A 15,560-nucleotide genomic window follows, 5' to 3' on the forward strand; every position below is an offset into this window, starting at 1 on the left:
GCTGATTGGCATGGTCTCTGCTGCCCACATCTCAACCCTCTCATGTGCACAAATTGCTTAATTAGGATAGAGTGAGGTAAACATTAGTTTTGTGATAAACATCAGTACTGAAGAGGAAGAATTAGTCCTGTTGTGACCTGAGAAGGGCTTTTGAATTGGGCTGTGAAAGTTGGAAGGTTTAACTCTTTATTCGAGAACTCTTTATGTGCCCTTTTCAGAGGTTTTCACATGGGCTGTAATTCTCTGTAGAATGTTTTATTTCAAGCTTTGAACATTATCAACAAACTTGTATATAAGAAAACTAATAATTTGGATTTTCATTTTGCACTTTTTGCTACTAATTTTGTTACACTGATAACCATTTATGAAAATTTAGTTGTATCTGTTCTCTTTTCTGTCTTAAGTCTCTAAAGTCTCAAACACCTTGGCTTTGGTGTTCCCATCGATGCTGTTAGTAGGAATTTCTTAACACAACTAGTGGGGTTTTGTTTGTTTCTTTTCAGAATAAGGAATGAAGTAAGTTGGTAGACTTCTGCGGAGAATGTGACATATGTCTCTAGTCAATGTATGAAGTTTGCTTTTTCAGTCCCATGTACTGTGAAAGTTTTAATCTTTTACTTTAATAGTGATTTCAGTCTTTTTCAATGTTGTGTATGGGATCATGGTCTAGAGTTCCTTTTTTCACTGCAAATTCTCCTGTTAGATTTTAAATGTGTTTTTGTTGATAAAATACGTCTGTCTTTTCTAAATGTGCTCAAAGTTTACCTGTGCTTAGGTATAAATTGTTTGTGGTTTTTGGTGTACCGGCAGTACAGATTATGGATACTTTTGCTATTCTGGTTATAGAATCCTGTAGACACTGAAAGAGTCCATTTGTGCAGCAGTGGTATAACACTTTATTGCTATGGCAAGCCTTAGTTTAATGACTTGAGTGTTGGTAAAACAGAAGTCCAAAGGTGGATTCACTCTGTAGAATAGATCTTTACTCCTTTCCTCATAAATTTTGGAGTAAATGATGCATTGACAATATTTTTAAATATGTAGTGCCTAGAATATAATTAAGATATTAATGTTAAATTGTTTTTCTATGACTCAGCAAAACTGTTGATCAGAAAATGGAGACAAATGTTTCTCTAACCTGCAGAAGTTGATACACCTTCTATTTAAGAAATGCAGTTCAATTGTACTAGCATGGCAGCTCCACTCAAAGGATTATCAGGATCCATGCAGGAAAAAGTGATTTGTGCTAACAGTTAGGGAGAGCTGACTTCATTTTTATGAGAAACACGTTGAGACACTAAGTATTGTAATGTGTTTGTTGCAGAAAAACAGTTTGTTAGGCTAATATAGCCTAGTTAAATATGCAGTAATGAACTGCATCAGGAAGATTGATCCTCAAGTTAGGAGTGCTGGACTTTGGTTTTCTGTTGGGTGACCCTGTTGTTGCGTTTATTTATCTCTGCAGTTTGTTTGTTAATAGCTGCAATGAGGAGCGTAAAAACTTTGAAAGAATTATCTTTTTCTGAAAAAGATAATTGCAAAACTTGGCTAGTGTTGTGATACCATTGAATTTTTTTTACAAGAGTTCAGCAGAGGTTTGGGACCCTGTGACTTGTCTTAGTGAAATTGCACTACACTGTAAAGGCTGTAATAAAAGGTTGACACTGGGACTTTCTCCAGGGTGATGGACCCAGCACAAAGCTCTTCCACATACCTTGTTTCTATAGGATTTTTCCCCACCCAGCACCTCTCTTCCTTATTCCAGGACTTAGTGACAGGGTAAGGATTTGTTAAAAAAGGTGCAGGATGATGTTCAGGCTCTGATGCTTCCCTGCCCCAGGCAGTGGGAAGGCAACTGAGTGTAAAGGAAGTACTGAAAGGCTGAACAACTGTGTGTCAAAGTGACTGCACAGAAAAGTGCAGGGGCAATGCACAAAGTTGCTAGTGTATAGAGTAGAAATAGTATGGTAGAAATGTGTCATGAATACCTAGTAGTCCTGATGTTTGAAGGTTTAACGATGGCATGTCCAATATCAGTATTGTAAGGAGAAAAATTGTATTCTGGTGGGCAATTGAAAGAAGGAAGTGCTTTGGGTTGTATTATTTTCCAGTGACAGAAGGAAATAATTATTTACTTAACCTTTAGTACTGAAAAAAAACCCACATTCATTCCAAGGAATTCTGTGCTCAGACTGAGCTGCTGGAGCACATTCAGGGATAATCCAGGGTTCCAGATTCCTGGTAAGATACACTGCGTAGAAATGCTGGAGATAAACGTTTAACTCAATAACCAGGTAACCAGGGTTGTGATGCGGTATCGGTAGGAATTTAGGGATACTGCAAATAGGTTAGAAAGTACATGTGCAGATAAAAGATGATAGACACCAAAAAGCAAAGTGAAGAAAAAAAAATGTATGCCAAGAGAAGAAAAAGGGAAATGGACCTATAATGATTTCCGAGACACTGGTTTTTGCAATGCACTTTCAGGCACATGTATTGTATTTGTGTGCGTGCATATATGCATGCAATCCACTGAAAATTTCTAAAGTGCCATTGATATTTGAGATTTACAAATAAAAATAAAGCTCATGAATTATTTCAGATGCTTTGAACAGTTAAAGTTGCCAACTGTTGTACTAGATATTTATGAAGGAAGAAATACTTTTGAGGTTTCAGTTGAGCGTTTTTGTTTGTTTGTTTTGGCATTTTTTTTCTTCTCTTTCCATACCTGGGCTGCTTGTGGAAAAAGGATACAAAGCATAAATATAAAACTACAAAGAACTGTTAACAAATGGGTGGTAAAACACAGTGTTTTTCAATGTCCACCTATTGAGTCTGGCAGATGAAAGGATGGGGGAGAAACAGTGATGAGTGGAATCCAGAAGTACACAGGGACCTAGAAGCAAATGTAAATAGAAAGATTATTGGAACAAGGAAAAAACCATTGTGCATGTATGTGTAAGAGATCCTCCTTTAAGACCAGTCTGCATGGGGTATGGATTTGATAGTGCCTTAGAGGTGTATATCTGTAGTCCAACTCAGGTTTTTAGCTTTGAAAGTGTCTGACACAGTGTCTGATATCAGCAAAATAATATCAGATGTATACAGGTTTTAATTTTCTTTTTTTTCTGAAAACTGTTGTGGCATTAAAAGAGTGACTTGTGAGAACTCTTTGTGAAGCCTAACATTAAAATAAATTGTTCTTTCCCCCTTCTCTCCTTTTCTTTTTCTCTAGGATCCCGTCTCCGTCAGGAGGACTTTCCACCACGGATTGTTGAACATCCTTCGGATGTGATAGTCTCTAAAGGAGAGCCAACAACTCTGAACTGCAAAGCTGAAGGAAGGCCATCTCCTACTATTGAGTGGTACAAGGATGGAGAGCGAGTAGAAACGGACAAGGATGATCCGCGCTCCCACCGCATGCTGCTTCCCAGCGGATCTTTATTTTTCTTACGTATCGTGCATGGACGGAGGAGTAAACCGGATGAAGGAAGTTATGTTTGTGTGGCAAGGAACTATCTTGGAGAAGCTGTGAGCCGCAACGCATCTCTGGAAGTGGCATGTGAGTAGTTTTGTATGATTACCACTGTGTAAAACTCTATAGTTCATTTCATGCTGTCATCTAGCACTTGCACACAGTCAGCAGTCTGGGAGATAACAAAGGTAGATAAGTATAGCATTTTGTCATTAGCTATAGCTCTTAGTCAATGCATTTTTACATACATTTATACAGTAGCAGTGACCATACAGAATATGTGATTTACACTGAAGCAAGGCTCTAGCCAGTATAATCATGATTGGCACAAATGTGGACAAAGGCTAATCATCCTCTGAAGATTAATCTAATTTTTAAATTATGACTAAAGTTGGTTATACTGAAACTAATGTGGACAAATACCTTTCATTTAATGCAAGGTGTACTGTCTGTTTCTCTTTATCTAGTCATCTGTTACCTCAACAGAAGCAGACAGCTTCTTGGTGACTCATGTTCTGTACTGCTGGAAACCTTAATATATACTTCTCCATCATAAACTTGATACAGGCCTCATTCATTATGTGAATGGCAAGTGAAATTGTTGGCTATTTCTCATATCATCCAGGGCAGTCTTATTCCTTATCAATTCTCTGTGTCTTAACTGAGAAGTTGTCACAGCTCTTTCAGAGACCACTCAGCATGCATGATCTGCTTCCACTAGAGTTAGTTGAGACATACATTATATTCACACATCACATAAGGTCATCTTATATAAACTACCATGTGTTGCATGTTATTTTTTTACTGCTTAGTTATAGGAGCTGAATAAACACTAACCTTTTTATTCAGAATATCAACCATGGGTAGCTGTGTATCTTCCTATAGAGGTGTATTGTAGTTCTTCATCTGCCAGTAGTTTCACTGAAATATGTTTCACTGAACTAGGACTTTAGCACAAACTATGCTTAGTTGATAAAGAGTGGATTTGAGTACACGTTGGAAGGTAAGTTGGTTTGAAGGAGGAAAAAAAAACAAAAAGAAAAAAAGCACAGAACCCTTTACTCCTGATTCAGTGATCTCAAGACTTCAGTCTTCTCAGAAATTGCAGAAAATGCCATTTTTGAGATATTTAGATCATGCTGTAAGTCAAGTAGAACAGACTTGTTGATGACTTTCCACTTGTCATAACCTAGATTCAGAATTGTTTCAAACAGAAAATGAAAAGACTTTCAGTGCAAATTGAAGGTATAAGTAAATGTGTATCTGCCAATAAAGACATCACAGAATTTTATTCAGTTTGGTTAGGTATTTAGGAATCAAGAATATGACCAATTTAAGGAAGGCAGAAATCTGGGTAAGTATGACTCTAGATAAATTTACCAGATTATTTCTTTGTACCTGTAGTTTTTAAACTGTCTGTTTACAGAGTACTGTAAACTGTCTCCTATGAGAGAGGCTAAACACTTTGAAATCTTTATGGCAGTCCTGTTGAGATTCAGACATCTCCTGTCAAAGGTCAGAAGATTGTTCAAGTTATACCTTGAGTCATCAAAGTAAAGTGACTGATTATTTTCTATATTTTGCCATTTTTCACTGATCCTTACTTCATTGACTGCTGAGAGACTTGTTACTGTATCTTTAGTCTCTGGAGTTACTGTTTTAACCACTGTAGCTGGTGGCAGGTCATGCATGAACTGTATGTGAGATCATAGAATCATAGAATGTTTTGTGTTGGAAGGGACCTTAAAGACCCCCCTAGTGGAAAGGAACACTTTCCACTACACCAGGTTGCTTAAAGCCTCATCCAGGGATGAACACTTCCAGGGATGGGGCATCCACAACTCTTCCACAACTTTTTCTGGGCAACCTGTTCCAGTGTCTCACCACAGGCAGAGTAAAGAATTTCTTCCTAATATCTGATCTAAGTTTATCCTCAGTTTAAGATCATTACCTCTCGTTCTGTCACTTGTTGGAGATAGTAGAAGATTTTAAAAATAGTAAAACTGTGTTTTGTTCTCAGAGGTATTTTAAAGTACGTAGATAATACGTACATTGCTTGTTTACCTAATTTTCAAGATTCTGCTGGTTTTATAAGCATATGGCAGCGCTTGATGTGTATCAAAGGCATCCTTTGGAGGATGATAGAAAAACTACCTGGTTTCCCTTGGTTTTGAGACACTTCTTAATATGATTTTTGGTTCTAAATCAAGTTTTCAAGTGACTTTCAGAGCACAGTTACATTAAGGCTACTTTTCTAATGTCAGTGTTTCTGGACTGAAGAAGACGGGCAGGTCTGTAGCTGCCCATTTGCACGCCAGGGAAATGAGTTGTTGCTGATAGCCTGTTGTCAACAGTGAGTCCTCATTCACCTGCTCAACTGCTGCTGAAAACTATTGAGTTGCCTGGATACTGCAGCCCTGTCCATCGGAGCTGGGACAGCTGCATGAGATTGGGTCTTACTTGTGCTATCTGTAACAGTGCTGAAAGCTGCTCTTTCCACACTAAGCCAAGCTGTTTTCATCACCAGAAAAAGGACGGTTGTCCTTTGCTGACATCAGGGGTGTGGATTATTATCTGACTGTAGGTGGCTTCAAATGGTGCCATTAGAGACAAACTGCTACTTTTTACAGGTTTAAAATGCTTGAGGGTGCTGTTTTAGTGAAAAAATCAGTAACTGTTTTACTTTGCTTATTAAATTGTCAGTCTCCAATAATGTGCACTTGCAACTTTTGAATGATTTATGAAGAAATATTTGTTTTATGTATTTGTTAAGTGTGCTCAGACTTATGCATTCAGATGATCAACAGTGTTAACTGTGGTTCATTCCCGTTTACCTTCCCCCTCCTCCCCCCCCACCTCGCCTTGGGCAGCTGCCACAAAAGCAGTGGGATTGAAAATCTTGTCATATATCGATATTTATATGTGAAGACAGAAGAAAAACTCATAAGTGAGGTTCAGTTGGGGCATACAATGATTCTGAGCATAGTGTGGCCCTTCTTGAATGCAATCATTTTATCCCTTGGCTTTCTGGAGTAGTTTTTGCAAATTGCTGAAGTCCCTAAGCTCTTTTCTATCACATAGCAGTTAACACCTTTTCCAAATATGATGAATTTAGGTACCAGCCCATCCAAAGTATTTAAGCTTTTAAATCCAGGCCTATTCAGAGCATGTGCATGCAATCAAGGGCAGTTATTTTTGTGCTGATGTATGTCCTCGGAAAAATTTCTCTGTGCCAGTGAAACTGTGAAGAGCTGTGATTTGGGAAGTTACTTATAAAACAATATTAACACATGGAACGTGCTCTTAGAATTTTTTGCCTTAATTTAGAAAGTCTTTAATCCAGAAGACATTTAGGAAGAAATAGGAGTTTTCATTTGAAGACATATTTTAGGATTGATATGACTTACTCTATTTCATTCTTCCTTTAATGCATTAATCCATGGTGTGCTTTGTGTGGATTACTTTTTTTCAGTAGGAGCTTCCTCAGAAGCTAAAAATAATGCTAATGCCAGAAGCAAAACCATTCTTCTACAGTGTATGTGGCAAATTCTGATGTAGTATTTGTATATTTTATGATTACATCATTAAAAATAAATGTTCTAGTCCTAAAACAACTACAAAGAATGGCATTCAAAAGAGTAAAATGTCGTTCTTTTCATTTTGTGTATTCGAATGTGTTTGTTGAAATTGAACAAGGGTTGGCATTATTAGAAATATGCTCAGATTTTCTTGGGAGGGTTTTAGAAAGGGAAGTTGTCTTAAAATAGTTTGATCTTTCATGAAACTGCTTTCATATTTGAAAGGCAGAAGTTTTAAAATAAAAGCAGTTTTTCCACAATGTCTGAATTGACATGATTGAACCTATGCAGTGGAGTTTTCCAGTGGGAATATCAGGAGACACATTTGCAATAGCAACCCTAGCTAGGATTTCAGTTGTGAGCACTGGGGCGCCACATGTAAGCAAGAGAAAGAGCATGAGGGTCCTCGCATTGAGTCAGGCTGCCTCTGATCTCGCCAGAGTCAGCGGCAGCCCCAAGAGATAGCAGCTGTAGCCCCAGGTGTTAAATATGTGACAGCAGCTTGATCTATCGACCACTGTAAGAGGGGCTTTGGCCTAAATGAAAATTCATGAAAAATTGATGAAGTCCCCAGATTATTTTTTTCTCTTTTCCTTTTCCAGTGCTGTGCCAATGCAGCGAGGAGAGATTAAATGAGGTGTTGAACGCTTTAGTGGCAAGGAGGTTGTGGTTCAAAGGTCAGGGGTCAAAGGAAGGAAAAAAGACCAATTTTCTACCTTACTTTCCTTTAAAAGAAAACATGAGGCTTTTCAGATTAGCTGGGGTTTGCTGCCATTTTAATATAAGAAAAAAAAGTCAGAAATATTCACAAATAAGGTTCTTTTCTGCATTGGTTGGCAAAGGGTAGGAGTGTGTGGGTTGGTGCTAATAGAAAACAGTGGAAGACTCTGAGTCATAATTCAATTGGAGAACCAGAAATAGATTGAATTTTGTAATGGCAGTATAAATTTGGGCTTCCATCTTTCTGAGTCTGTGCTTGAACTGAAGTCATTTGGAGAAAGAAGAGGTCTTGCATTATTTATATGTCACAGATTGCTTGAATAGCATGCTTTGGAACACTCTCCAAACATAATGATCCTGTTTATGTTAGATCCAAAACTGAATTATGTTTTTATCTGTAACAAAAGAGGTTAGACTAGTACACTGAGTTTAGTGTGAGGAGTCACAGGTGTATTCTGAAGCAAGCATAAGACAGATCTTAAACACAGGAGACAGTAATTTTACAAATAAAACAGATATGTTTTAACATTCAGTGAATAAAGGCTGAGAGGTATAAAATATATGCTATGCAATCATCTCTGTATCATAATGCTAATGGCTATTTGCTGGAGCATGTGCAAAAGGCTGCAATATGTTCACAATAATGGAGTTAATAATTTCACTTGAGATAGGGTAAAGACCACCTGTAAAGCAGGATGAAAAAAGAGCACAATGTATGTGGCTGTAAAATGGGTGGATGATTTTTCTCATCTACTTTCTGTTCAATATATGACTTAAAGATAAAAATTGTTATTAATTCTGTTGCTGGTAATTTCAAAATCTGATTTGCTTTGGGGTTACTTTCACGTGTGGAGAGTACATCCTGTTCATTTACTTATACCCCTCTCACGCTCATCTTTCTAAAGAGAGTGTGAAAAGCTTCCTGTCTGAGCTGGCAGTCTTTTCCTCTCATCAAGACAGAAGTAATTATTGTAGAAATTTAAATGCTGGAGACTGTGCTCCTGTGGATAAGCCATATCAGGACATTGAAAGGCATCACGCTTTTTCTTACTCTACATTTTTCTGAGAAGAAATATAACAAACCATGGCTATTATCACAGCACACTTAATGAAAATAAAATTCCCCTTTTAGAAGAAAATAAATAAAATTGTATCTGATTATCTAATCAGGGAAAAGGCATAAGATGGGGAGGAGCACTTCAAACCTTCTTGGTAATTCTGAAGCCTGCAATAAGCTATTTCTGTGAAAGATGAAGCCATCGGGGATATCTCTGTTAGAAGCCATTACATGATACAGCATTTCTGTATAGGACATAATTTAATTCTTACAGTCACTATTAAAAATTAAAGAGTTTAATAAATACTAATGAGTGAAACCATATCAGATAAATCAAGATTTGACTGATGTGTCATTGCAAAGTTTCCTTTTGAGCCAAAAAAGTAGTTCTGGTTATTTACCTTATTAGTTTAGCTTTTAGCTGAGCATATGTTTCTAGTGCTTCTGAATTCACCTGGGAAAAGAAACCTAGACATTTGAGAGGGTGTGGTTATTGCACCAGTAGCCAGAGTGAACTAGAATTTTCATGGTAGAGGTGCTCTTCATCAGAATAAACTGTGTCTCATGTCTTTAACACATTTCTCACAAACTGCTTAAGATTGTGCTTCAACATTGATGCCTTCAACATGGACAAAACCGTACTTCCCATCATCATCCACTAGGATTTAGATAGGAGACTTCATCGTTACTTCATCGTTACGTTCTTGTCCTTCGAGCTTCACCTGGATATGCAGCTTTAAATATTTAGTTCAAGGCTAAAAATGCTAATGACTTTCCACATTTAAGAGCTACCACACGGATGGTAGATTGAAAGATACTTAACATGAGTTCAGTTGTCAGATCAAGCTGTACAGTGCCTGTAGGTTTCTCCAGACTTTGTTCTTGTTCTCTCTTTTCTTTTCCTTGTTCTTTTCATTCTGTGGTAGGTGTTCACAGCACAATGATCTCTAAAGAGCGATATGCAGATTCACACAAAACAGGCAGGCTTGCGTACTGGAAGAGTGTTCACTGTGAGCATTTAATCTCAGCTGGTTATATGTGCTGAGAAGGGTACACCAGCCCAGCATAAAGTTTCTTTAACAGCTAGAACTTGGTTCCAATATGTGAATTAATTCCTTCAGAACAGGTTAGTATGTCTTTGCAGTATGCTGTCTTGCACTGTGTACAGCCTGGTATCATTCCCACCATTCCTGCAGTAGAAATAGTTTCTAACATCCAGAAATGGTTAGAAAAGCTTTCTGTAGGATCTCTGACTTATTCCTTGAATTATTCTGACCAGGATCTGTCCTTGTTCCCCACCTAAAAGAGAACTTTCAGCGTTACATTTTTAGAAGCTATTTGCAGTGCGCTTGATCTTATTCAGGTTCTAATAATTTCTTGCGCATTTCCTTATTTGATTTTTATCAGCTACCTTCTTCCCCTTTCTCTTGATTTGATTTTATTTTTTTTAAATCAAATCCTGCTGTTTATATATCTTTGAATGCTCTACCTGATAAAATGTGACAGCTAAGGAACTACTGATGACTTTACAGAAACCTTGCAAGAGATCAGCTGTTGGCTGATCTGTTAGTGTGTGCATCATCATATACTGATTTTTTTTTTGGTTGACATTTATCTGATTTTTATTTCGTCTGGGAAATGAAGGAGAACAAGATAACATTGGATTTTTACAACTCTGTTCCCTTTACTCCGGAGCCTATAAGCAATATTTGAATGTTAATTTAAATATTAGCTATTGCTGGCATATGCTTCAGACGTACTATTCTGCGATGTCAGATAGGCTTAAAAATAAGTACTCATTTGAAGTGGTACTTCAGACTATTGCTTTGCAAATGTTGCATGACCTCAATTCTAACAAAGTTCCAACCCCCCTGCCATGGGCAGAGACACCTCCCACTAGACCAGGTTGCTCAAAGCTCCATCCAGCCTGGCCTTGAACACCTCCAGGGATGGGGCATCTATGACCTCCCTGGGCAACCTGTTCCAGTGCCTCACCACCCTCACTGTAAAGAATTTCTTTCTAGTATCTAATCTAAATCTCCCCTCTTCCAGTTTAAAACCATTACCCCTTGTCCTTTCCCTACAATTCCTGACAAAGAGTCTCTCTCCGGCTCTCCTATAGGCTCCTTTCAGATATTGAAAGGCCGCTATAAGGTCTCCCCAGAGCCTTCTCTTCTCCAGGCTAAACAACCCCACCTCTCTCAGCTTGTCCTCATAGGGGAGGTGCTCCATCCCTCTGATCATCTTTGTGGCCCTCCACTGGGCCCATTCCAACAGGTCCATGTCCTTCCTGTGTTGAGGACTCCAAAGCTGGACACAGTACTCCAGGGGGGGTCTCACAAGCGTAGAGTAGAGGGGCAGAATCACCTCCCATGACCTGCTGGCCACTCTTCTCTTGATGCAGCCCAGGATGCGGTTGGCTTTCTGGGCTGCAAGTGCACATTGCCAGCTCATGTTAAGCTTCTCATCCACCAACACCCCCAAGTCTGTCCTTTTACGCATTTGGTAGCTCATAGTCATTCTATAGCAATCTGATGCAGATCTTTCTCTTCCTCTATAATTTGTAACAGATGAGCTTCTACTTCACTATAAACTTCCCTGTGATCAGTTCAGAAGCATATGACCTTGCACTTTCTATTATTCCACTTCATTTAGCATCTCCTACACTAGTCTTCAGTAGCATGCAGCTCTTGTTTAATGTGATCCTGCTGTTGGGTCCTGCTGGGCTTGTTGCCTAATCTTGTATGCCAAAATAGAAGGTGGCCTTGGTATTCAAAATTTGCAATTTCTTAATCCACCTGCATCTTGCTGGAGGACTTGAACCTGTATCCTGGTTTGAGTTAAAACAGAACCAACTTTCTGTTCAGCAATTTTACATCTTAGCCAGGCCTTTTCTAACTCTCTGAAATTAACAGCATATTGTGGAGAAAACTGCGCGTTCTCAGAGTGAGAAGACCAATGTTTGTACTTCATGCCAAGGGACGGTATGCAGAGAGGCTCTTGCTTATGCTTATTGTTATAACCATCAAGGTAAGGTAACTTCATTATTTGCCCTGTTGGAGGGTCGGAATCCGAAAAAGCATAGAAGAGTCCCACCTGTGGGGAGGAGCGGACAGGACAAGTGACCCAAACCTGACCAACAGGGGTATTCTATGCCATCTACCCCATGCTCAGTATAGAAGTTGAGGGATCAAAGGGCCAGCTCTCTTCAATGGCAGACATCTGAAGAGGACCCTGTCTGTTCACCTGACTTCAGTCCCAATCTGTGTGTTCCTGACTCCAGAGCTGGAATCCGGTTCCCGTCTGTTGGTGAGTCCAGACTGGGACTTCCCCAGTGCCTGTATGCCATCTACCCCATGCTCAGTATAGAAGTTGAGGGATCAAAGGGCCAGCTCTCTTCAATGGCAGACATCTGAAGAGGACCCTGTCTGTTCACCTGACTTCAGTCCCAATCTGTGTGTTCCTGACTCCAGAGCTGGAATCCGGTTCCCGTCTGTTGGTGAGTCCAGACTGGGACTTCCCCAGTGCCTGCTGGTGACGTCATCCTGGGAGCTTGGCACAGCTTTGTATATGTTGTATCTATTTCGTTATTTCCTTTTTGATTTTAATATTAATACTTCATTAAAGTAGTTTAGTTCATTCTAAACTTGTAAATCTTTTTATCTCTTCTCTCTTTGGAGAGAGGGAGGGAGAGGCCACCTGTTGTTCTGATAGGCAGGTTGTCGTGGTTTAGGCCGCATTGGCCACTAGCCCACCTGTTATGCAAAATCATTTGATGAAATAAATAGGAAAGAAACAAGTTTATGTCAGCCTATGAACAGAATACCAGCCCGGCAAGGTTGAGCCACATGAACATTGCTTGTGGGGAGGAAATAATTTCAGTGACTCTGCTTCTGCTTCTGTAGCAGTCTCAAAACAACAATCCATACATGAGAATCTGAGGGAAAATGTCCCCAGCTTAAGCAAATAAGGTGAGTAACAATCTTGCAAAAGAATTTAGATTGGTTAATCTTTCAAACTAATTTTTAGATCATAATGTATGCAAAAAGTTCCCCATCTGCTGTATATGTGCAGACATACAAGTATAATTTAGACGAATGTAGGTATGGAGAAAGAACAAAAGAATTCATTGTAGCCTTCTGACTTCAACTTTCGGAATTAATTATTGAGTGCTATATGTAGTGCACCAGGTGACTGACAGTATTATAGATCCCTAAAGCTGACAGATAATAATGATCATTTTGTATTTTAGCAGAGACAGATATTAAACAGCACTTCAGGTGTGGTTAGAATGTAAGAATTCCTATGTTTTGTCCAGAAGAGTACTATTGAGGTAGTTACATAAAATTTCTTAGTTTTTATTTTATATGGAAGAAAGAAACTAGTGGTGATGAAAGAAATTAGTGTCCTCAGGATAGCTTTCAATTTATTTCCATGATAGATACAAACTCTTCACAGGTTCTACATGTGCATATAGCCTTTGGAATATGCAGATTATCAGCTATTAGTATGAAGAGACATTTTGTTTGCAATATGGTCACACAGTGGTTTTGAGAATGATACGTCTTTACTGTTTCTTGGTTTTGAAAGCTGGGACTGTGATCAGTTTTCAGGAGACCTTTCCTCATTTACATCAGAGGCAGTGGCCTAATGCCCTACTGGGTCACACCAGTTGGTCCATCTCGCCCAATGGTCTATCTTGGTTAGTGAGAAAGACACTGCTTAGGAGAATGCATGAGCTTAAAACTCATGCGAGCCACTCTAAGTAGCTCATTTCCCTCAGGAATTTTGGGAAGTACAGTTGTTTCTCTTGTTAGAATACAAAAAAGGCACAGGTAGTGGAAAACCTGTAGTAGTTGAAAGCATCTGCTATGGGTGAAACACTGTCGCCTTAGTCATTGAGATATTTGTTATCTTTACTGAAATATTGCCTTTATTAGAGAGATGTGTACATAGAGTTAAGAGTTTTCTTTCTTTCTCTACACCTCACTTTTCTCTTCAAGTATAGAATATTTAGAATGTTTTAAAATTAAGTTGGTAACAAAGGCAATATGAGAACACAGTTTGGGTATAAATTAGAAGTTACTGAACCTTTTAAAGAAATGTCAGGATGACTTTTTCTTCTAGAAAAGCATCTTGGTTACTAAAGAGTAAATGACAAAAAAATTTAACTTGAAATTATTTTTTGAAAGTATTTGCTTTTGTGAACTATGTTGCTTCTAACTCTGTCTTCTTAATATATTTCTTTTATATTTTAAATCTAGGATCAGCAACTACCTCAAGTAGTCTAATTCTTGGGTTAAGTAAATTATGTTCACTGTTTGGATTGTTGGGGGGGAGATAAGTAGCCTGCAGTTTGAGCATTCAACTGAGAAATATGATTTAAGCCTCTCTAGATGCTAAAGATACGTATTTTAGAGCCCCTGTTCATTCAATTAGCATATATAAAATTCTTATTCTACTGTAGAAGCAACTTAATTACCTGACTCAAACCTGTAAATTCCACTCCTAGAGATGCATGCCTAAAAGTCAGTGGTGGCAATACTGAATATCAGTCATGTTTTCTTTGAGATTCAGAGCCATCTGTTCAAAGTCATGTATCATGTTGATTGCAGAACCACAAGCAGAAGCCAAATATTTTGATTGGTAGTACGATATTTTAGGAACATGAGGGATAGTCTTAATTTCATTTACCTCCCTCTGCCTTCTATAAAAAACAGGTGACTTTCTTCATTCTTTTGTTTAGGTTACATTCCCATTTGGACAACATCTGATCCTGAATGTATTAGTTCCTGTAAATTTTGGACTTTTTAATAAATTTTATATGTTTTATATAAACTTTGATTCTATCAATCACTCTACTCCCTCAGGAGCATTTAGTATAAATAAACTTTTCAAAAATTGGACCATAGGGAAAGAAATTGCAGAAATCCAAACAAAAAGGTTTCCTTTGTCCCTAAGAAATTGACATCTTACAAAAACAAAACAAAAATCAAACCAAACAACCAAAAGACCCCAAATCACCAAACACCACCATCCCCCACTTCCCATCCCCCCCCCAAAAAAAGGAAACAAAAAAACCCAACAAAAAACGTGTGGCAGTGATATAGTTTGATCTGAAAATTGTTGTAGAATTACTTCTTTCCCTACCCGTGTCCTTAGTCTAAATGATTTCTCCACTGAAGCCCATGCTTTTACATGTGTTGTGAAACTGGAAATGGGGAGTTTGGGACAGAGCCCTGGGTTATTTGATCTGATTTTTTTTATCAGCTAACTTGGTCAGATTGTAAGGACATGTTTTTCACTTGCTAGAATAAAAGCTTATCTTTGACTATTCTTTATGTAATACTCTTGCTAATTTTGCCATTCATCAAAATATTTTGACTGGTTATCATAAATACACTGTGCATATGGGCAGATCTAGGTTTAATTGTCACTTTTCTCATTATACACCTGCGTATTGAACAAATGAGAATTTGGTTTCTGTCGTATCAAACCTCTTTCACAGTTGTTTCATTCCAGTGCTGCAGATATGTTAGAGATAGTTTAATAATACTAATTTTCATCTTTCTTGGAAATAATTTCAATTTTGCAGAATGGTTCATTACAAGGAATGGATGTAAAAAGTAGAAGTTAAAAACTATGAGAAAGGAACAGTTTTGTATCAGCATGTCATCAAGTTGCTATCAGTGACATACAGAACTGGTGAACAACCAAGATATAATGTGCA

At 38.2% G+C, this 15,560-nt stretch overlaps 1 protein-coding gene across 1 annotated transcript in view; it reads left to right on the forward strand.

Annotated features, from left to right (window-relative positions):
• Positions 1–15,560, forward strand: part of ROBO2 (roundabout guidance receptor 2) — a 936,606-nt gene that overhangs the window by 507,038 nt on the left and 414,008 nt on the right. The window contains exon 2 of the mRNA XM_014947324.1: positions 3,236–3,562. Within this exon, the coding sequence (XP_014802810.1) occupies positions 3,236–3,562 (327 nt within the window). The remainder of the gene's footprint in view (positions 1–3,235; positions 3,563–15,560) is intronic.

The sequence above is a fragment of the Calidris pugnax genome, unplaced genomic scaffold (assembly GCF_001431845.1).
Source record: "Calidris pugnax isolate Ruff unplaced genomic scaffold, ASM143184v1 scaffold95, whole genome shotgun sequence".
NCBI classification, from domain to species: Eukaryota; Metazoa; Chordata; class Aves; order Charadriiformes; family Scolopacidae; genus Calidris; species Calidris pugnax.